The sequence below is a fragment of the Sinohyriopsis cumingii genome, chromosome 14, assembly GCF_028554795.1.
Source record: "Sinohyriopsis cumingii isolate HCF-2022 chromosome 14, ASM2855479v2, whole genome shotgun sequence".
In the NCBI taxonomy this organism is placed as follows: Eukaryota; Metazoa; Mollusca; class Bivalvia; order Unionida; family Unionidae; genus Sinohyriopsis; species Sinohyriopsis cumingii.
Genome location: NC_142974.1, coordinates 93,822,539 through 93,840,946, shown reverse-complemented (window position 1 = coordinate 93,840,946; position 18,408 = coordinate 93,822,539). Strand labels below are relative to the sequence as shown.

Below are 18,408 nucleotides of genomic sequence, written 5' to 3'. Positions count from 1 at the left end.
AATAACCACCAGTCACAATTTAATGTAGCTTATTTCCTGTGTGATGCACAAGACGGATTGGTAAAGCAACAAAGAAGCTATGCACAAAATTGGTTACCAAATGATCTGTAAAGTACTTAAATTGTGCACGATAAGCAAATTTGGAAGGCCTCTTTTTATGCTGAGGTATTTAATCAGTGACCGAACATGCCAACAAGATAAATAAAATTAACAGACTCAGCAAAGGGGCAGATTTCGAACTGCACAAGTTTGTCACCTTGCATAAATTTTTTAAAATTTTTTTTTAGAAAAGGGAGTGATTGTTGTCAATAGTTTTCCTTCTTCACTAACAAAAACAAATACCTGTTGTTACAGCAGTTATTTTGCATCTGCAGGAAGTACCATGTGAAAGATTTTGTTGGTATTCATCCCCTCCTACACCTGGACTTAACATCAGACTTCAACACTATACTTTAACATAAAAAATAAACATTTAACTGTAACATAATACTGTAAGGATGAATGCACCACTGCTGTGAGAAAAGTGCTAGCAATGTTTCATTGAGACAAAAGGTGAGACAATAATATCAGTTGTAAAAGGGGAGATCCAAAATGTACTTACTTTTTGTCCCTGACTGGTGGTTTAAGTGACATGTGAGACAGAACAGTCTGAGAATGAATCAGGCCCAGTAAAACCATCAACAAGCTGGGTATCATTACCTCTGAGAAGACTGGCTCCTGCACGAGATAAAAGAGATATAAAAATAGACTTGTGTTTGTAAAATACCTGTACCTCATTCTAAATAAATAAATGCCCTAAGTCTGTAAATCTGGAAAACATCACTAATTTCACATAAAGTATATAAATGTTTAATCAGGCCATCTCTTTACAGAAATAGACATATATACTTACCACATTTGTCCAAGTCAGATGGTTTTTGAGCAACTGTACCAACAGTGTCTTTTTTGTTTTAAATGTCACACTCAAAAACATAATTTTTTTAAAAAGTAACAATTGTGGTTAAGACACACATCATGACCTGTAAAGCTGGCTGATATACTGAATATATAATCCCATTACTGCCATGGTACCAACAAGAATGCCATGGTACCAACAAGAAGCAGGATAAAAGTACAGGAATGCCACTAGAGGTCAAGGAAGTAATGTTAAATATTCCAAATAGGGTGTATACTCGTGGCTAAAAACTATAATCAATATAATCAAACAAAACATCACACTTTTTGACCTAATAGTGGTCTTCCCATGGACATAATCCAAATCAAGGAATGGTACAAATTGAAATAGTAAGAATATTTCAATCATGCACTGAATTCTTCATACCACTCATGCATGACCACAGAGCAACTGTGGAATATGGAGAAAGGGAAGTTATGGGATTATTTAATGTTCCAAATAATCAACTGAATCAGGAGTCTTATAAAAACTGAAGAGAAAAAACAACAACTGTGCCACTTCTTAATTCCATTCCCTCATCCCAGGACAAACCATACGCAGAAAGCAAGCTCTACGACCATATTTTTCAAATCTGGTGCAAAATGGATGAAATATTCAGAATTGATAAGAGCCAGAATCAAAACCCTCACAGAAAGGTGTCCTACATACTGACCCCATGGTCAATACTGAACCATTGGACTTGACTCATTCGCAGAAAAATTAAAATCAATAGTAGTGTTGTTGTTGTTGCTGTGGGGTTTAATGCCATTTTTCAACACACGATTGGCTATACATGGCAGCCAGTATTATTGGTGGAGGAAGAACCCAGGTTGGAAAGAACCACTGACCCACGAGAAGCTACTGGTCAATAGGAGTGTCTTGATGACATGCTCCAAACATAAGAATATAGTGGACATCATTTAAAACAATTTTTTACACAAAAATATGTCCACATTATAATTCTGAACCCTAAACAAAGTCATTAATGGTAGTGGAAGAAGGAGAGCATGTGATCAGATTATATTCCAAATATGAAGCGAATCAAGAAAGGGGTTATTCAGGTGCACATTCTGGAAAAAAAACTTAAACCAGGATTTTTAAGCTTCTAGTGATTTTGAAGCAAACCCCCCCCCCTTGGGCACAGTGTTTATTGTATCAAGTGAAAGTTTAAACTGGTCAACGACTAGTTGATGGGCATCTAACAAGAGGTAGCAAGGAGAGATAATGAAAAAGAGTTTCTTCCCTTGGACTACATATTGAATAGACAGATTATATGAAAATATGAAAAAAATTATCTTTGCAGAATTACTATTACTGCCTTGTCTGATGTTGAGAAACATGCACAGAAAAGTTCAACATTATGTTCAACTAAAATGTTTGTAAAGTACAATAAGACCTTAATGACAACAATGCCAAGTTTAATAAAATGACGTCCAAAACACTATGCAAGTCAGTATCTTCTTTCTAAATCACACATTTCAACATAATCTCTTATTTCTTCTTACAGTGCCCATCTTCATGTTATAGTACCATTCATCTCTCCAACCAAAAGCAATACTCAAAATGACATGACATAATGTCCAATAAATGCATTTGCTGCTTTTCCTGTCATTTTGCCAAGCACAACTATGAACCAGAATATTCCCAATAGTTTGGAATTTTCAAGAGGCCTGATTGACCCTCTCACCTTCAATGTGTTTCTTTTGCTTGCTGGACAATGAAGGATCATGCTATCAGGTAAAAGCAAAAGCTTAATCATGCTGGTGTTTTGCATGAAAAACATGGACAGATTAAAGCAACTGAGGTATAACTGCGAAGTTAATCTAGTTCCCTGGCAAACTCTAATATGAAAGTCCTGATCCAGACCAAGCTCAGACAAGCCAATATCCAGATTTTAATGCAATGATTGTATTTTCTTAAATCTTTTTATATTGTCATCAAGTCAGTAATTTATGGGTCATTACAGTACGCCTTATGGTCAAACTGTAATGGTTTTATACATGCTGTTTCTCTTGTTGTCTGTTTAGTAACTGCAATGTCTAGGATACTTACATGTTGGGTTATTTTCTCATCCAGCTGGATGAAGAAGAAAACTGTGGTGCCAACCTGCATCACATACAAAGCCAACAGCAGAAGCCAGAATTTCCATGATGTCTGCTGAATCCACCTGTAAAATTTGACAAACATTACAAAAATTAGATTGGACACCCATTTATAGTTACCTCCTCCATAAAGTGTCTGCTTTACTTATAACAAATTTCAAAAGAATGTTTATTTTTCATACAAAGTCAGTGAAACCAATCATGGCAGACACCTACGTAAACTAAATTCTGATAAAACTGGCTAAGTGAGTCAGCAAGTGCTTATGGAAAACCACCTTGCAAGATATGTGTACAAACAATTTTTTTTTAAATGGCCAGATAACTCTTCTAATCTAACAAAGCTAAATCACAGCCAAAATGGTTCTGAAGATCTTAACTGGACAAAAGATTGGTTAAGGGACACATTTAAATATAAAATGTTGATTATTTCTGTCTAGTCATGATACAATAAGGATTCAAAGTGTCATGAAGATATCACAAAAAGTCTGAAGATGTTATGGTAAAAGTTAAAGAACCAGAAACATGGCGGACATATTAATGAACAGACGAGCTAACTCCTACAACCACCACCAAATCTGTTTGCAGGGCTATAACCATCCTTCATAAGACAGAAGCATTACTGACGATAATAAATGTCGAGTGGATTCTTACCACAAAAATGGAAATTAACACCACCCCACATTTCTGATTCTATAGCATGATCAAGACTTAAAGGTCATCAGCACAGGGAGGAAGGAATAAATTGGGCAAGTACTACATAATTAAAATTAGTTTTACTGTTTCAAAAAAGCTATTGTTTAATAGCAGTAATACATTGCCTGCTCTTATTGCATTGCTAAATTTGCCAGCCCAGTGTAAGGCCTAAGCCATAAAAAAAATATCATGGCTATCTAAAGTGTGTTCTACAGCAGAACATAGGATGACTTGACATGCTGGCTTATTCAACTGGGCCCAAAGCATAAATGCCCCCACTCTGGTGTGACACTGATGGAAGGTTAAGTAATAAGAAGTGTGATTGGCAGTAGGCATATCTCATGATGTCATCCAAAACAGAATGATTAACACATTAACCACAAGTGACGACTTAACGGGGCAGGAAGCAGTAGCCTACTGCCGAGCTCTGTCGCGTCATGATCGTGCATGATACACTAAAGTGGGTGGTATTATAGAAAGGTAGACAGATGTAGCTCTACAATGATACCAAATAATCTGGAATATCTAGTTGCACTACATAATACAGACGGACCCGACTTTTTTCTATCCAAAATAATCTATAAAGTACATACACTGATGCTGAATTCCAATTATTTCCCTTCAGAAAACATGAGTACTGTGAATGGCACATTATACACCAACACTGGTTTTAACAGTTCTCTATGTAGACAGAGTAAGGCATGGCTGACCATGGAGATTAATGATATACAGATCTCAATGAACTGGTCAGGGTCAAGGTAATGCAGTTCTGAATGAAAATTACTGTGCAGAAACTATCAGTATCTTCTTACTCCAGAATATATTGGTTTAATTAATATTCTAAGTGTATGTTAACCAAAAAGTTTGAAACAAAAGTTTCAGTTATAATGGCCTTGATCTTTGACCTTTTAACCCCTTCCATAAATAAATTGCAACCATTTTACAAATTATAGTTAAGGTATGTGGTCCAGAGCCAAGTTATTATGCAAAAATTTTTCTTCTTTTAGTTACAATGATGCTGACATTTGACCAAAAATATCAATAGGCTTCTTTCTTATCAATACATAGGTCATCCACAACCTCTGGTGAAGGTACATAGTCAAGAACTAAAAGTTTTGTACAGAAAGTATTTTTCCCCTTTCAATCAGTGGCCTCAATCCCTGATCTCAAGATAAAAAGTCTTCTTTCTTACCTCAAGTGTGAACCAAGTACAAGAAATGGTTTTTGCTTTTGACACAGAACCAATCTCATTTCATAAAACCATTTTTTCCTTCGATCTGCATTGATTTTGACTCAAAATCCCCAAATTGTCAGGCTATTTCCATGCCCCAAGTGCAAACAAATCACAAAGTTTTGAAACTGATGATAGAGGAAATTTGCCTTCTTGTGTGGAAACCAAAAACTGGCAACTGAAGGCCAGGCAACATAAAATACCACCTTATTATGGGGATATAATCATAAAGACAATTGCTCTCCTGTACAAATAATGATGATATCAGCTTTGTTCAGGCGACCTCACTGCCTAGTCCAAAGATCATATATGCAATTGCATTTTGAAACTCAGATTTTTTCGTACCAACTGGCTAATATCCAATCACTAACCGATCTGATTTAAGCATATTTAGACCGGTTTGCAAACAAGTTTCATTTTGGGTTGTGTTTTGGGGGCATTTAGCTTCTAGTAAAGTATTCACCAAATACCTACCATTTGTAGTATAATGGAAAAAAGAGCACTCGTCCAATTGTCTTTAAGGTAACATAACTCCATGGAACCTGCGGCGTGACCTTTGTAAAAGTAGATCCTGTAAAAACATAGAAAACAGGATAAATGTTAAAAGAAAATGAACTGCATGAAACAAACATGTTTTATTAACTTTTAAAACGCAAAGAAAATGAGATATTTACCAAAGTTTTGCTTCTTAGCACTCTTGTAAGGGATAGATTCTCACTTTCGTTTCTGCAACTGATGATTTTCCCCGATGCATAGGATGCAGTCATATTTGTAAGCTCTTCACCTGGGAAAACAGTGATACTCCATACCGTGATGTTAATAAGCCCATTCCAGTTATGTGACAAGTTGTCAGCTGGCTGAAAGTGACTTGAACATTTGGAGATAATTCGGATATATTTAATTTCATATTACAATACATGTCTTAGCAGTATATAACTAATCTGTTATAATTATCTTGCAACAGTGAAAAGGGGTTCATTCCCAGAGTGACATTCAAAAATCTGACAGCCTTATAAACTTTTTCATTCTGTATCTCCATATTCTGAATTCATTTGTGTAAATGACAATACAGTTTAACATGGTTGTTCTGTGTGGATTTTGTTTTCAACAATCACAAAACTTTACACAAGAGCAAACCAGTTGACGAATATAATGGCGCCGGACTGGATTCGACTCGGCCATATAACAACAATAACCATCATGGTGAATCTTGCAGCCTAAACTAAAATTGCTCATTTTTTTAATTAATCAACTGTATTTTTAAAATGGTACAGTAGATGTGAATAAAATTTTGGCATATATTTCCGATCACTTAGATTTATTTAAGACATGCCATAAAATTAGTTTGTTTTCCATTAAATGTTGAAGGTTCCACTTCATTTCTTAGATTCTGTTGTTCTTTCTAACCATAACTTTTAACCTAAAACAAATTAGGAACCTCAAGCAGAAGCGTACAAATCCTGAGTACCTTCAAAATATCTACTCTGGATGCCCCTACCTCATTTAATGTAATCGCATTTCGATGTCTCTGCCATATCTCCATACAATCGCTTCTGGACACCCATGGTAAACAACCACCATTTGCATGGTCAATTCATAGTGCCACCTGATGGAAATATCCCTGCTAGCAGAACTGGATTTCTGGAAGTTTCTATATCATAGTACATGTGCATGCTAGTGTATTAAAAAAAAATTTTAAACAGATGACCTGAGAGATGAGGATATACGAAAATTCCCCCAAAATGCAAATTGCTGCTTCTAACTTTGCAGAATCCATCAGATCAATTTTTATGGATTAAATTTACCTCAAGACTTTGTCCATGATCATGAAAAACCCTTTTCCAAACAAAAGAAAGAAAAAAGCCTACACATCAATGACAATAATTGCTGATTTTGCTTACTTTCATCTAGTTACCTTACATTTACTTAACTTTCATCAAGTTAACATCCATCAAACTTACTTACAACACAGTTTCATAACAAAAAGACACCGACAATTAATGATCAGGACATTAAACTAGGTTTAATCCAAGATCCTATTCTTTGATTCATTATACTTTAACAAGATAGTACAAAGCAGTTTATAAAACTGACAAATTGTTAACTTTTTCATTCTACAAACATCTGTACCCTATCTCCATGTTTCACTATCTTTATTTAAAGGGTGTCAAGAATACATGACTTCATGCTGTATACAAAAGGAGATTATAATGCAGAAACACATTTGTCCTGGAGGGATTCAAGGTTAAGTCTTTTGATGTGAAAGAACAGTTGCCTATTTACTACAAGATCTGTTTTTACTTGTTCTAGGACAAATTTTCAAAGAAAGTGATACCATGGTTTCATTTCTTTGGTCTTCCCAAACTGAACACTGATAGACACAGTGAGTTTGACGGGTTTTGTCTGAAAATCAGTGAAGTGTGAGCCTTAACACTGTGCTGTAATTACTGTATATATATGTAGCGTTTAAATAGTACTTTGGCTTCAGGGTATAATTTCAGTAAAATTTCAGTAGTTAACAGTCTTCTTGCTCCTTTTGGATTACAAATGTGTGCATAAATCAAGAGGTACTTTCAAGAGACTTTAAATTATAACAGAAAGTCTATTACCAGGGTCAAAGATCAAAAAGTACTTTATCCATCAGAATTCTGGATCAAAACCTGAGCCATACCAGCTCAGGAAATCCTTTTCTCTGTCGACTTTATTAAGAACTTTTCTTATTTGTTATGCTGACATATGAAACTGTTGTATCAAGTGGGCTGTTTGTGTAACTTTTTGACAAGATATTCAATGTCATAGTTTACTTAAGTGGGAACTACAAATGTAATTAAATTCCTTACTGAAAGGTCAATTGGGGAGGTTATAGAAGGCTCACTTTTGCATGTTGCAAGAAGAAAAGTACTTATAATAAAGGATATTATCATCTAGCAGGGAGATGAAGGATATCGCAAACTTTCATATTTTCTTTTGATATGTGGTTTCAAAGGTGACAGAATGCATCCTAGACCCCAACAATAACCAAATTAAGCACAGGCCTACCTAATATCCATTTAGAAGTACTTTGCAACCCTTGCTCCAAATTGTTGTTAATATTACGTTTTAAAGGCTGCTTTTCTTTTCATTTTTCACAAGAAGATTTTAAGCAGATTTTTGAATGATCTTTTATTCAATCGTGTTTCAAACTCATTTGCTGATTAACTATGCATGCCAAACAATAAATACTTTTTAAAAAAGTACAAAGTATTACATAACTGAAATTAAAGTGAAAGCAGGATGGACACTGCATTCTGATGCTCATCACCTACACAACTTTCACAATACAGAATTGTATGTCACAAAATTAAATTTACATTTAAAACTGTTCAGTTATTATCAGTTATTATAAACTGCCCATGCTGCTTAATTCTCAAAGACCTGACTAGGAGCATTTTATTTTCATCCTCATATGTAATGTGTAAAAAATTTCAATTTTTGGGATTCAGCAAAAGGTATAACAATACACCAATGGGATCTTTGTCCTACAATTTCAGCAATATCACTGAAACTGTCAAACTGATGTTGTGACTGTGATGTTGAGACTCCAAAAAAAAAAAACAATCTTACTTATTAGATTGAATATCATGACTAGTGTACGAAAACTTTTACAATTAATATTAACTCGTCTGAGATGTAACTTAACATCATTTTTGTATTTGGCCAGACATGTAACAGGATGCCATTTTTTTTTTTTTCACTAAAGACTGTGAATCACACCAGATGGAAATGAAAAGTCAACTTCAAAGCCTCTGTAATTGTTTTACACCCCTGGTTTGTAGTTTTACTCATATATTATTCTTAATCTGAGTAATTTAAATTTTGATGTCCTTTGTTCCTTGTTACATACACGGCAAGGAGGTTTCTTTCACTGGAAGCACCAACTCTCATAACATCTTTGTTTAATACCCATGCAAGCCAGTCCATGTTGGCTGCCTCTGTGTCCTTGGGAATTACACTCAGCTCCTATTTCTACACCATCAAATAGCCAATATTAGTCCTATTAAAACCCACAGAAACAGCAACAAACTCTCCGATATAACTAATGTAAGCTGAGTCAGGGACCCATTGGTTTATGGTGCATGCCTTTACTGAGTCAGGGGTCCCTTGTTGGCCAAGTGGTCTATGGTGCATGCCTTTACTGAGTCAGGGGTCCCTTGTTGGCCAAGTGGTCTATGGTGCATGCCTTTACTGAGTCAGGGGCTCCTTGTTGGCCAAGTGGTCTGTGGTGCATGCTTTACTGAGTCAGGGGCTCCTTGTTGGCCAAGTGGTCTACGGTGCATGCCTTTACTGAGTCAGGGGCTCCTTGTTGGCCAAGTGGTCTGTGGTGCATGCCTTTACTGAGTCAGGGGTCCCTTGTTGGCCAAGTGGTCTATGATGCATGCCTTTACTGAGTCAGGGGTCCCTTGTTGGCCAAGTGGTCTATGGTGCATGCCTTTACTGAGTCAGGGGCCCCTTGTTGGCCAAGTGGTCTATGGTGCATGCCTTTACTGAGTCAGGGGCCCCTTGTTGGCCAAGTGGTCTATGGTGCATGCCTTTACTGAGTCAGGGGTCCCTTGTTGGCCAAGTGGTCTATGGTGCATACCTTTACTGAGTCAGGGGCTCCTTGTTGGCCAAGTGGTCTGTGGTGCATGCCTTTACCGAGTCTTGGGCTCATCCACCATAGTTATGTGAGAAAGCTTGTCAGTAGCTTCTTCCAGGGGTTTCCCTGTGTTCTTCATCCACCAGATATACTGACTGACGAGTATAGCTTATCATGAGCTGAAAAATGGTGTTTTACCCAATAAAAACAACAACAATTAGCTGGGTAATTTTTTACCATTTGGTATTTTCATACAGGTAAATCATTAATATTCATATTTCTATTTGGTTTGCTTCTTTCTGCATTATAAATTCTGTCTCAAACCCACTTACACTTTATCACTATATTATGTGCAGTGTGTGAATGCACAGTATTTTTATGAATGTATTTGGGAAGCAGATAATGGAAATATGTGTAAACCAACTGAACAAGTTTCATCACAAACACTTTGTATGGATAAGTGTTCCCATTTTCAACCACTATAAGCAAATAATGACACCGTACTAAGGTACTATGAACAATGCAAGCATCGAGCCATGCTAGAGTTGTCTGGGAGACATTTAATGTATGCCTGTCCAACTATAATAAACAAAAAAGGGGATCTGAACAATTTAAGGAAATAATGGTGTGGGTGAATTTCTGCTAGTAAAACAAAGTGCAGCACAGCTTTGGTACATGTTATATCTTGGTTTTCTAACATGAAATCAACAAGATGTTGTTCCTGTAGTTCATTAAACAACCGTCACCTTTCAGTTTTCCTCTAATAATTATTTTTCTGCAAGCATTTCCTAACCAAATGGCTAAGAATATTACATGTATTTGCCTATAACAAGAGTTAAAATGAAGGGACTAATGGTATAATGGCCAGAGAGAATTTTCAGGAATTCTCAAGACCATTTTCAAGTGCCGAAACTATCTTTGTTTAGCAATAACAAGATTGTCAAATCAGTCAAGGTGGTAGTCATACTGGATTTAAAATTTGCACTAGTTCCATTTAGGACCAATGAGATATGACAAGTTTTCAAGTGAAAACTCCATGTGAATATGGCCATCCAATGAGTAGTAGAAATAATTTTTTTAGATGACTGCCATGGTAGACATTTTGAAAGTCAGATCAGCTCTGTTTTCATTTAGAACCAACCAATATTATAAGAAGTCTTTTGGTTGATATGACCAGCCATCCAAAAGAAGTTGCAATATCAAGATTCTCAAAATGGTGTCAGTATCAGTTGTTGTTGTTGTAGGGTTTAACGGCATTTTTCAGCACACGATAGGCTATACATGGCGGCCAGCATTAATGGTGGAGGAAGAACCCGGGAAAACCCCGTAAAGAAACACGGACCCACGAGAAGCTACTGGTAAGCTTTCTCACATACCCACATTGGCTGAATCCGAGGCTCAAACCCATGCAGACAGAGGTGAGATGGTAGTGATCTGTAATGGAGAGCGCTTTAGGCCACTCGGCCACTCGGGGCCCCGGTGTCAGTATCAGATTGGCAACATTATCGTTCTGAACCAACATATATCATAAGAAATCTTTGGTGAAAATCCATATCAATATGACCTTCCATTGAAGATCAGTGATAACAACATTTGTAAGATATCAGATATTTTTACACAGAACAAAGTAGACATGATTACAAGTCTTCCCGTGAAAACCTCAAGTTGATATGACTTTCTATTAAGGCATATAAGTGATGACAAACTGTTAAAGATGGTGGCCGTATTGATCAGATCAGCACCATATTCAGTTAGGATCAACAAGACATCACAAGAAGTCTTTGAGCAAAACCTCATGTTCACATGATCAACTATTCAGGTGAACTAACAATAACAAGATTTTTCAGATGGTCGCTGTGTCAGCTGAATCGGATATGAGCAGCACCATTTTCATGTTTGAATGAGACCATTTTCATGTTTGAGTGAGACAATTTTCATGTTTGAGTTAGACAATTTTCATGTTTGAGTGAGACCATTTTCATTTTGAAGCCTGTAAACATAAAATGTCTTCTTGCAGAAACCATAATTTCTGTTCAGGTGGAGTAGTGATGACAAAATATTCAAGATGGCTGCCATGGTGACCATAATGGACACTATTTTCATCTAGGACCAACCATAAGAAGTCTTTTATTGAAAACTCCATACTGATAAGACCGTCCAAATAAGAGAAGCGATAACAAGATTTTTAACCTGGCAGCCATCTTTAAAGTCTGATCAGCACCACTGATTTAAGACATAACAAATCTTTTGCAAGAAAACTCATGTTGCTCTGACTATTCATTCAGGAGGATTACTGATAAATAGACTTTTAAAATGGCCACTGTGGTTGCCATATTTGATGTCTGAACAGCACCATTTTCATATAAGCTTAATCAGATTATGTCATGAAAGTATGTCAAGTTACATGGCAATCCTGTAACATGAAAGGACCATACAGCAAAGAGCAGAGATAACAAACTTTAGCTAATGGGTGGAAGGATGGTTGATATACAGCAGGCCATCCTGTAAGCTATATAAACTATGTATTGCTAAAATGATACAGCAGGGTTCATACAGAATTCTGAATGACAAATTCAAAGACTTTTCCCAAATTTTCAATGACCACAAACATACATTTCCAAGACCTATTTTCGCGAACATTTTGTATAAAAGTTATATTATATGAGAAAACAACGAATGCAAACTACAATATTGTTTAATGATGAAATTCAAACTATAATTAATAAAAAGAAAGAAACCAGGAAAACTCGACTACATTAGAATCTTACAACCTTGGACAATTCTAATTGTGATTATGCAAAAAAATTAAAATGTTTGGGTTTATTTCAATTTTCAAAGACTTTTAAACACCTCAGGGTAATCTGCTCGATTTTCCCAAACTTTCAAGGCCTTGAAAATGCAACATTATTTTTCCCAAACTGTCAAAGACCCTCAAAGACCGTAAGAATCCTGTACAGGCATAGTAACTGACACAGCGCTCGGCACCACTGGAGTACATGTTACATCTCTGCTACCTAACATGCCCATAACAGAATTCTCTTCGATCATTATTATTACACATGAAAACATTCTTTATTTTCCCATAAGAATTACTATCATAAAATCATCCACATCAAATATCAAAAAAGTGTTATTTACATTTGAAATCTAACAAGTACATAATGATGGACATGTTTTTCCAGAATAAACAGCAGCTGCAAAATCTAACGTTTCTATAAAGTCCATTGTAAAACTCAATTTCTACATGAATTTAACAACAACAAAAAAATTTAAATTGTTCACCATTTTCTCAGTATTTATATTTGTCCATCTTTGATAAGCAAAAATTTCTATTAAAAAACATGTTGGTGTGTCCCTGGGCAAGCCACTTTACTCTAATTGCCTTAGCACTAAATAATCTACTAGTGGTGCTGTGCCATAAAACACCAAAACCAAATAATAAAGAAACAGTTATTTACACAGGTGTTAACTGTGATGAGAAATGAAGTAAACCTCCCTTTGATCCACCAATGAAGAAAAGAGAGTAAGTTATCATAAATGGATTGTTTATCCAGGTCTAAAAATGAACATGGCTTGACACAGACAATGTCAGCTATTTTTCCAGTTGCTGCCAATATTTCAGAAGATTGAAAGTCAACATTCCGACACCAAATGGATTTTCCAAATTTGGAAAAGTGTTTTGTAATAAATAGGTCAACAAATGAACTTTCCATTTAAGGTCAAAAGCAGATTGGGATATTTTGAGATAAGCATAATTTGTCCGTAACTTTATCATCCATGACCACTCTCTAAATGAAAAATGGGCATTATGAGATTGGCATGATTTTTAATGTTTACATTAATACTGTCAGTAACTTGAACTTCTTAACAAAAAATGGGCATTATGAAAGCAACTAATTATGACACCCTATTGTGGACATGACAAAACTTGGCAATGACCGTAACGTTTTTGCCTGAAAATATCAGTTTTTATTATTTCTTTTACATATGATCATGTAAAATGTTACCAATATCATCCCTCTCTTTTAAATGTAAATGACATAAGCACAATTTCAAGTTCTGTCTATTGTTTCTCGAAATACTTAAATTTTCTACAGAAGCAATATCCATTTCATGGCGTAAATGCCATTGCATGCATCCTAATTCACACAATTGGAACTAATTCACTTTTTTTCAGAAACTTTTGGTATACACTCAAAATTAAGATGAAATTATATGGATATGTTACTGTAACATGTCTACTGGACAGTGGTCCCCTCTAATAAGAGACCATCATGTCAAAAAGTCCACCCATTCACAAGCAGACATATCACAATGTACCTAAGTAAAACATTTCGACCATTTGGTCTCTCATAAAAAGTCATGCTCTTCTGAGGCCTTCACCCTCATGAAGAACAGGTGGCATTCTTGGGGAAAAAAGGAAGACAATACAGAGCACTCTGATATCAAATTCTAATGGCGGATGATTTAAAATTTTAATGAATCTCAGATATCTCACCAAAAAAGCCACCCAAAATGCCCTGAACAGAAATCTTAACAAAGGAGTGATAGACAGACAAGTGTAACATTATAAACCCTATAGATGTCATTGCAAAGCATACAAAATTGCTAAATGAGGCAGTTAATACAGTTTAAACAGTGCAAGGAACACATGAATTCATTAAGAATCAAGCAAGATAATTTTAAAAAACAAGAAAAATTTACCTCTAACTAAATCAACATCAATAAGTTCTGTCTTTAGGCGAACACTTCTTCTGGGTAAGTGGCGTATATTCTGCAACAAAAAAAAATGATTTTTATAAATCAACAAACTAATTCAAGGTTAAGTAATTAATGGCCCAAGACCAGAAGACCAGAATTTTCAATAATGATAATGTTACATACAAGAAAATACTCAAGATGAAAGCCATCACACAAAAAAGGGACTGAGTCATCTAAGGTGCTTGACTGTGCCTATCACTGACATCTCACCTCTATCTGCCTGGGTTCGAGTCTCAGGCTTGGCCAGCGTGTGTATGTATGAAAGCTAACCAGGAATGTCCTTTGGGTCAGTGGTTCTTTCCAGGATTTTTTTTCGGGTTCTTCCTCCATCTGATATACTGGCCATGTATCATATGCTGAAAAATGGCATTCAACCCAAAACAACAACATCACATATAATAAATACACTCAAATGTAAGTCTCATTCAACTGCAAACAGCACAGTACCAGATCTGCCATTATATACTGAATTAGCAGATCTGGATCAGAGCAAATTGTTAGTAGTAATCAGTGGAACATAAACCTGGATCTGCTGGCACATTATGCGATGGAAAATCAGAGTCTATGTTCTTTGTAGTTGACCTTGATTTAAAAGGGAATATATATACTGTGTGTTTCTCGCTATTGATATTCCGCATTGCCCATTTTCTTCCATAACTCCCATCACCCTCACCCTTAGGGCTGCCCATCACCTTTACTACCGCAGGGCTGTAAATCACCCTCAACCTCTGGGTTGCCCATCAATATCATACTCACCCTACGATCTGCATCAAGTAAATAAAACTTTCTGTAAGCTACTCACACATTTTTAACTCTTTAAACCCGTGTGCCGCATGTACACATCTTGAAGCAGTACCATACAGTGTACTTCTGAGCTCTGTAACATCAACATCATTCAACACCAAAGTTGGTGATTTTACTAAAAAGGTGAGAGATCTACTTGAATAATGATACAAATATATGCAGACCAGCCATATTCAACCTAATGATACAAATTAATGTAGACCAGCCACATTCAACATAATGATACAAATTAATGTAGACCAGCCACATTCAACCTAATGATACAAATTAATGTAGACCAGCCACATTCAACCTAATGATACAAATATATGCAGACCAGCCATATTCAACCTAATGATACAAATTAATGTAGACCAGCCACATTCAACCTAATGATACAAATTAATGTAGACCAGCCATATTCAACCTAATGATACAAATTAATGCAGACCAGCCACATTCAACCTAATGATACAAATTAATGTAGACTAGCCACATTCAACCTAATGATACAAATTAATGTAGACCAGCCACATTCAACATAATGATACAAATTAATGTAGACCAGCCACATTCAACCTAATGATACAAATTAATGTAGACCAGCCATATTCAACCTAATGATACAAATTAATGCAGACCAGCCACATTCAACCTAATGATACAAATTAATGTAGACTAGCCACATTCAACCTAATGATACAAATTAATGTAGACCAGCCATATTCAACCTAATGATACAAATTAATGTAGACCAGCCATATTCAACCTAATGATACAAATTAATGTAGACCAGCCACATTCAACCTAATGATACAAATTAATGTAGACTAGCCATATTCAACCTAATGATACAAATTAATGTAGACTAGCCATATTCAACCTAATGATACAAATTAATGTAGACCAGCCATATTCAACCTAATGATACAAATTAATGTAGACCAGCCACATTCAACCTAATGATACAAATTAATGTAGACCAGCCATATTCAACCTAATGATACAAATTAATGCAGACCAGCCACATTCAACCTAATGATACAAATTAATGTAGACCAGCCACATTCAACCTAATGATACAAATTAATGTAGACCAGCCATATTCAACCTAATGATACAAATTAATGTAGACCAGCCATATTCAACCTAATGATACAAATTAATGTAGACCAGCCACATTCAACCTAATGATACAAATTAATGTAGACTAGCCATATTCAACCTAATGATACAAATTAATGTAGACTAGCCATATTCAACCTAATGATACAAATTAATGTAGACCAGCCATATTCAACCTAATGATACAAATTAATGTAGACCAGCCACATTCAAAATAATGATACAAATTAATGTAGACCAGCCATATTCAACCCGTGGCCCAGGCCTTCACACTGTGCAGCTCACTGCCATGTTGGTACTGGTAGTCATTTTGAAAATATACATTTTAATTAATATGCAGAATTAATAATAAGGAACTGTTCTTGCTCATGCAGTTCAAGACCTTAAGCATTTTATCTGTTTTGGCCATTTCCAGTCAAAAACAAGGTTGGATGCCCATGATGTAGACTTTCTAATCAAGGTAAGAAAATATGGCAAAACAAAGTGATCTTTTTGACCCAAAATATATTTTGCAGGCCAAAATTGCCAATTTCAGAACCATAGTTTGAGTCCAGATTTGAGACATTTTGGCCCTGGCCCTAAACTAGAACAGTCAAAATTGCATATGAATAGATGAACTTTTCAAAAAAATAGGATAGCTTTCAGGTTTGGAGTATATTTGGACATGAAAGTTATGGGTCCAACACACACACTCATGCATATGCACACACAAATCCAACTACACTGCTAAAATAGCCAATGGAAAACAATGTATTGTATGCACCTAAACATCTCCTTACATGAAAATCTCAGAAACAGATGTGCTTTGATCAATTCAGAAGTAACCCAAATATATTTCCTACCCCGATTTCAGGTGAAAATAAAAACAAATTTCCAAGGAGAAATTAGTTCATTAGAAAGTTTTAACTGAAATTACAAGAAGTCTATGCTACCTTTAATAAACTGTGCTTGACAACCCAACCCACCCCAATCCCATAGGCTTGCAAATAAGACCCGATTAAAACCTTTATTGTAATCTATTCATCTTTGTGAAACATCATTCCATGTATATTCACTCTCTCAACAAATGTATACAGTTCCATTTACAAAGATTTCTGACTAATGGAAACATACATAAAGAAAGACAGCCCAAGTAAATCACGAATCTTCTGCTGCATACGCATTTGTGCAGAATAAAATGCAGAATGCAGAAAATAATGCAAAAAGAAAGAAAGAAAGAAAGAAAGAAAGAAAGGAAGAAAGAATGAAAGAAAGGAAGAGAGGAAGAAAAATGGATATCTGCTAGCTGGATGATCTGAAAGATGGCTCTACAGTGTAAAAAGAGATACACGAAGACTGGATGCACGCCTTTCATAATTGTAGACTTACCGGTACTATCATTTTTCAAGAATAATCTATTCATGTTTGAAGTTTTGCAACTTATTTACATGTATGACAAAAGATCATCTGGTTTACACAAGACAGAAACAGGATGTTTACTCAACCATACAAACAGTATATTGAACTTGGTTTGTCTGCACCATACTGTAACTTATTTTAAATTCACATTTTGTAGTCTGCTTAAAAAATGCATATTCATGAGTACTCAATTTTGTAACTTTACATGTAAAAAGCAAGAAGAACAAGAAAAAAAAGATAATATTAAGTGACAATTTATATCTTTCCCTGAAAGATTACATCATCAGTTACATCCATGCATTTCCAATCAAACAGGCTTACTGCAGTAATTAGATTGATTAGGCAAATTATTCATTGCTAACACGTCACATAACTACTGAGATCTGAATTAAAGAAGATGCTGACTTTCTTTTGAAGAATTTAAAATCAACCAAGCTTAATACCACTGCTGTAATTGGCCATTGTGAACAGAAGGCCGTAGAACTACCCTAGTTCATACTTTGTTGGAAGAGACTGTTGTCTCATTTAAATGGCATCAATTACCATTGTGCCATCCACGTGCATCAAATCCTCAAATTTATCTGTCCAAAATCTATCCAAGAAATTTGAAACGGGCTTTCATGAATGGTATTTGTTCTATAGGCGATTGCTCTGAGAAATTAACACGACAGTAGAAACGTTACATCAGCTAAGGTCTCAATCAATTTGAAAAACATCTACCCTTAAGCCAAATAATGCTAAGTGGATTTCTCCACACATCACAAAG

At 35.6% G+C, this 18,408-nt stretch overlaps 1 protein-coding gene across 4 annotated transcripts in view; it reads right to left on the bottom strand.

The window, feature by feature from the left end:
- The window catches only part of LOC149784417 (protein PHTF2-like), a 124,894-nt gene that overhangs the window by 36,185 nt on the left and 70,301 nt on the right, over positions 1 to 18,408 (bottom strand). For all 4 annotated transcript variants that reach the window (XR_016413855.1, XM_089932473.1, XM_089932472.1 and 1 more), the window contains exons 4-7: positions 14,280 to 14,349; positions 5,435 to 5,531; positions 2,987 to 3,101; positions 602 to 717 (exon numbers count right to left, since the gene is read on the bottom strand). Coding sequence is in view for 3 of the 4 variants with exons in the window: in XM_089932473.1 (XP_089788599.1) it covers positions 602 to 717; positions 2,987 to 3,101; positions 5,435 to 5,531; positions 14,280 to 14,349 (398 nt within the window). In the remaining variant the exon portion in view is untranslated. The remainder of the gene's footprint in view (positions 1 to 601; positions 718 to 2,986; positions 3,102 to 5,434; positions 5,532 to 14,279; positions 14,350 to 18,408) is intronic.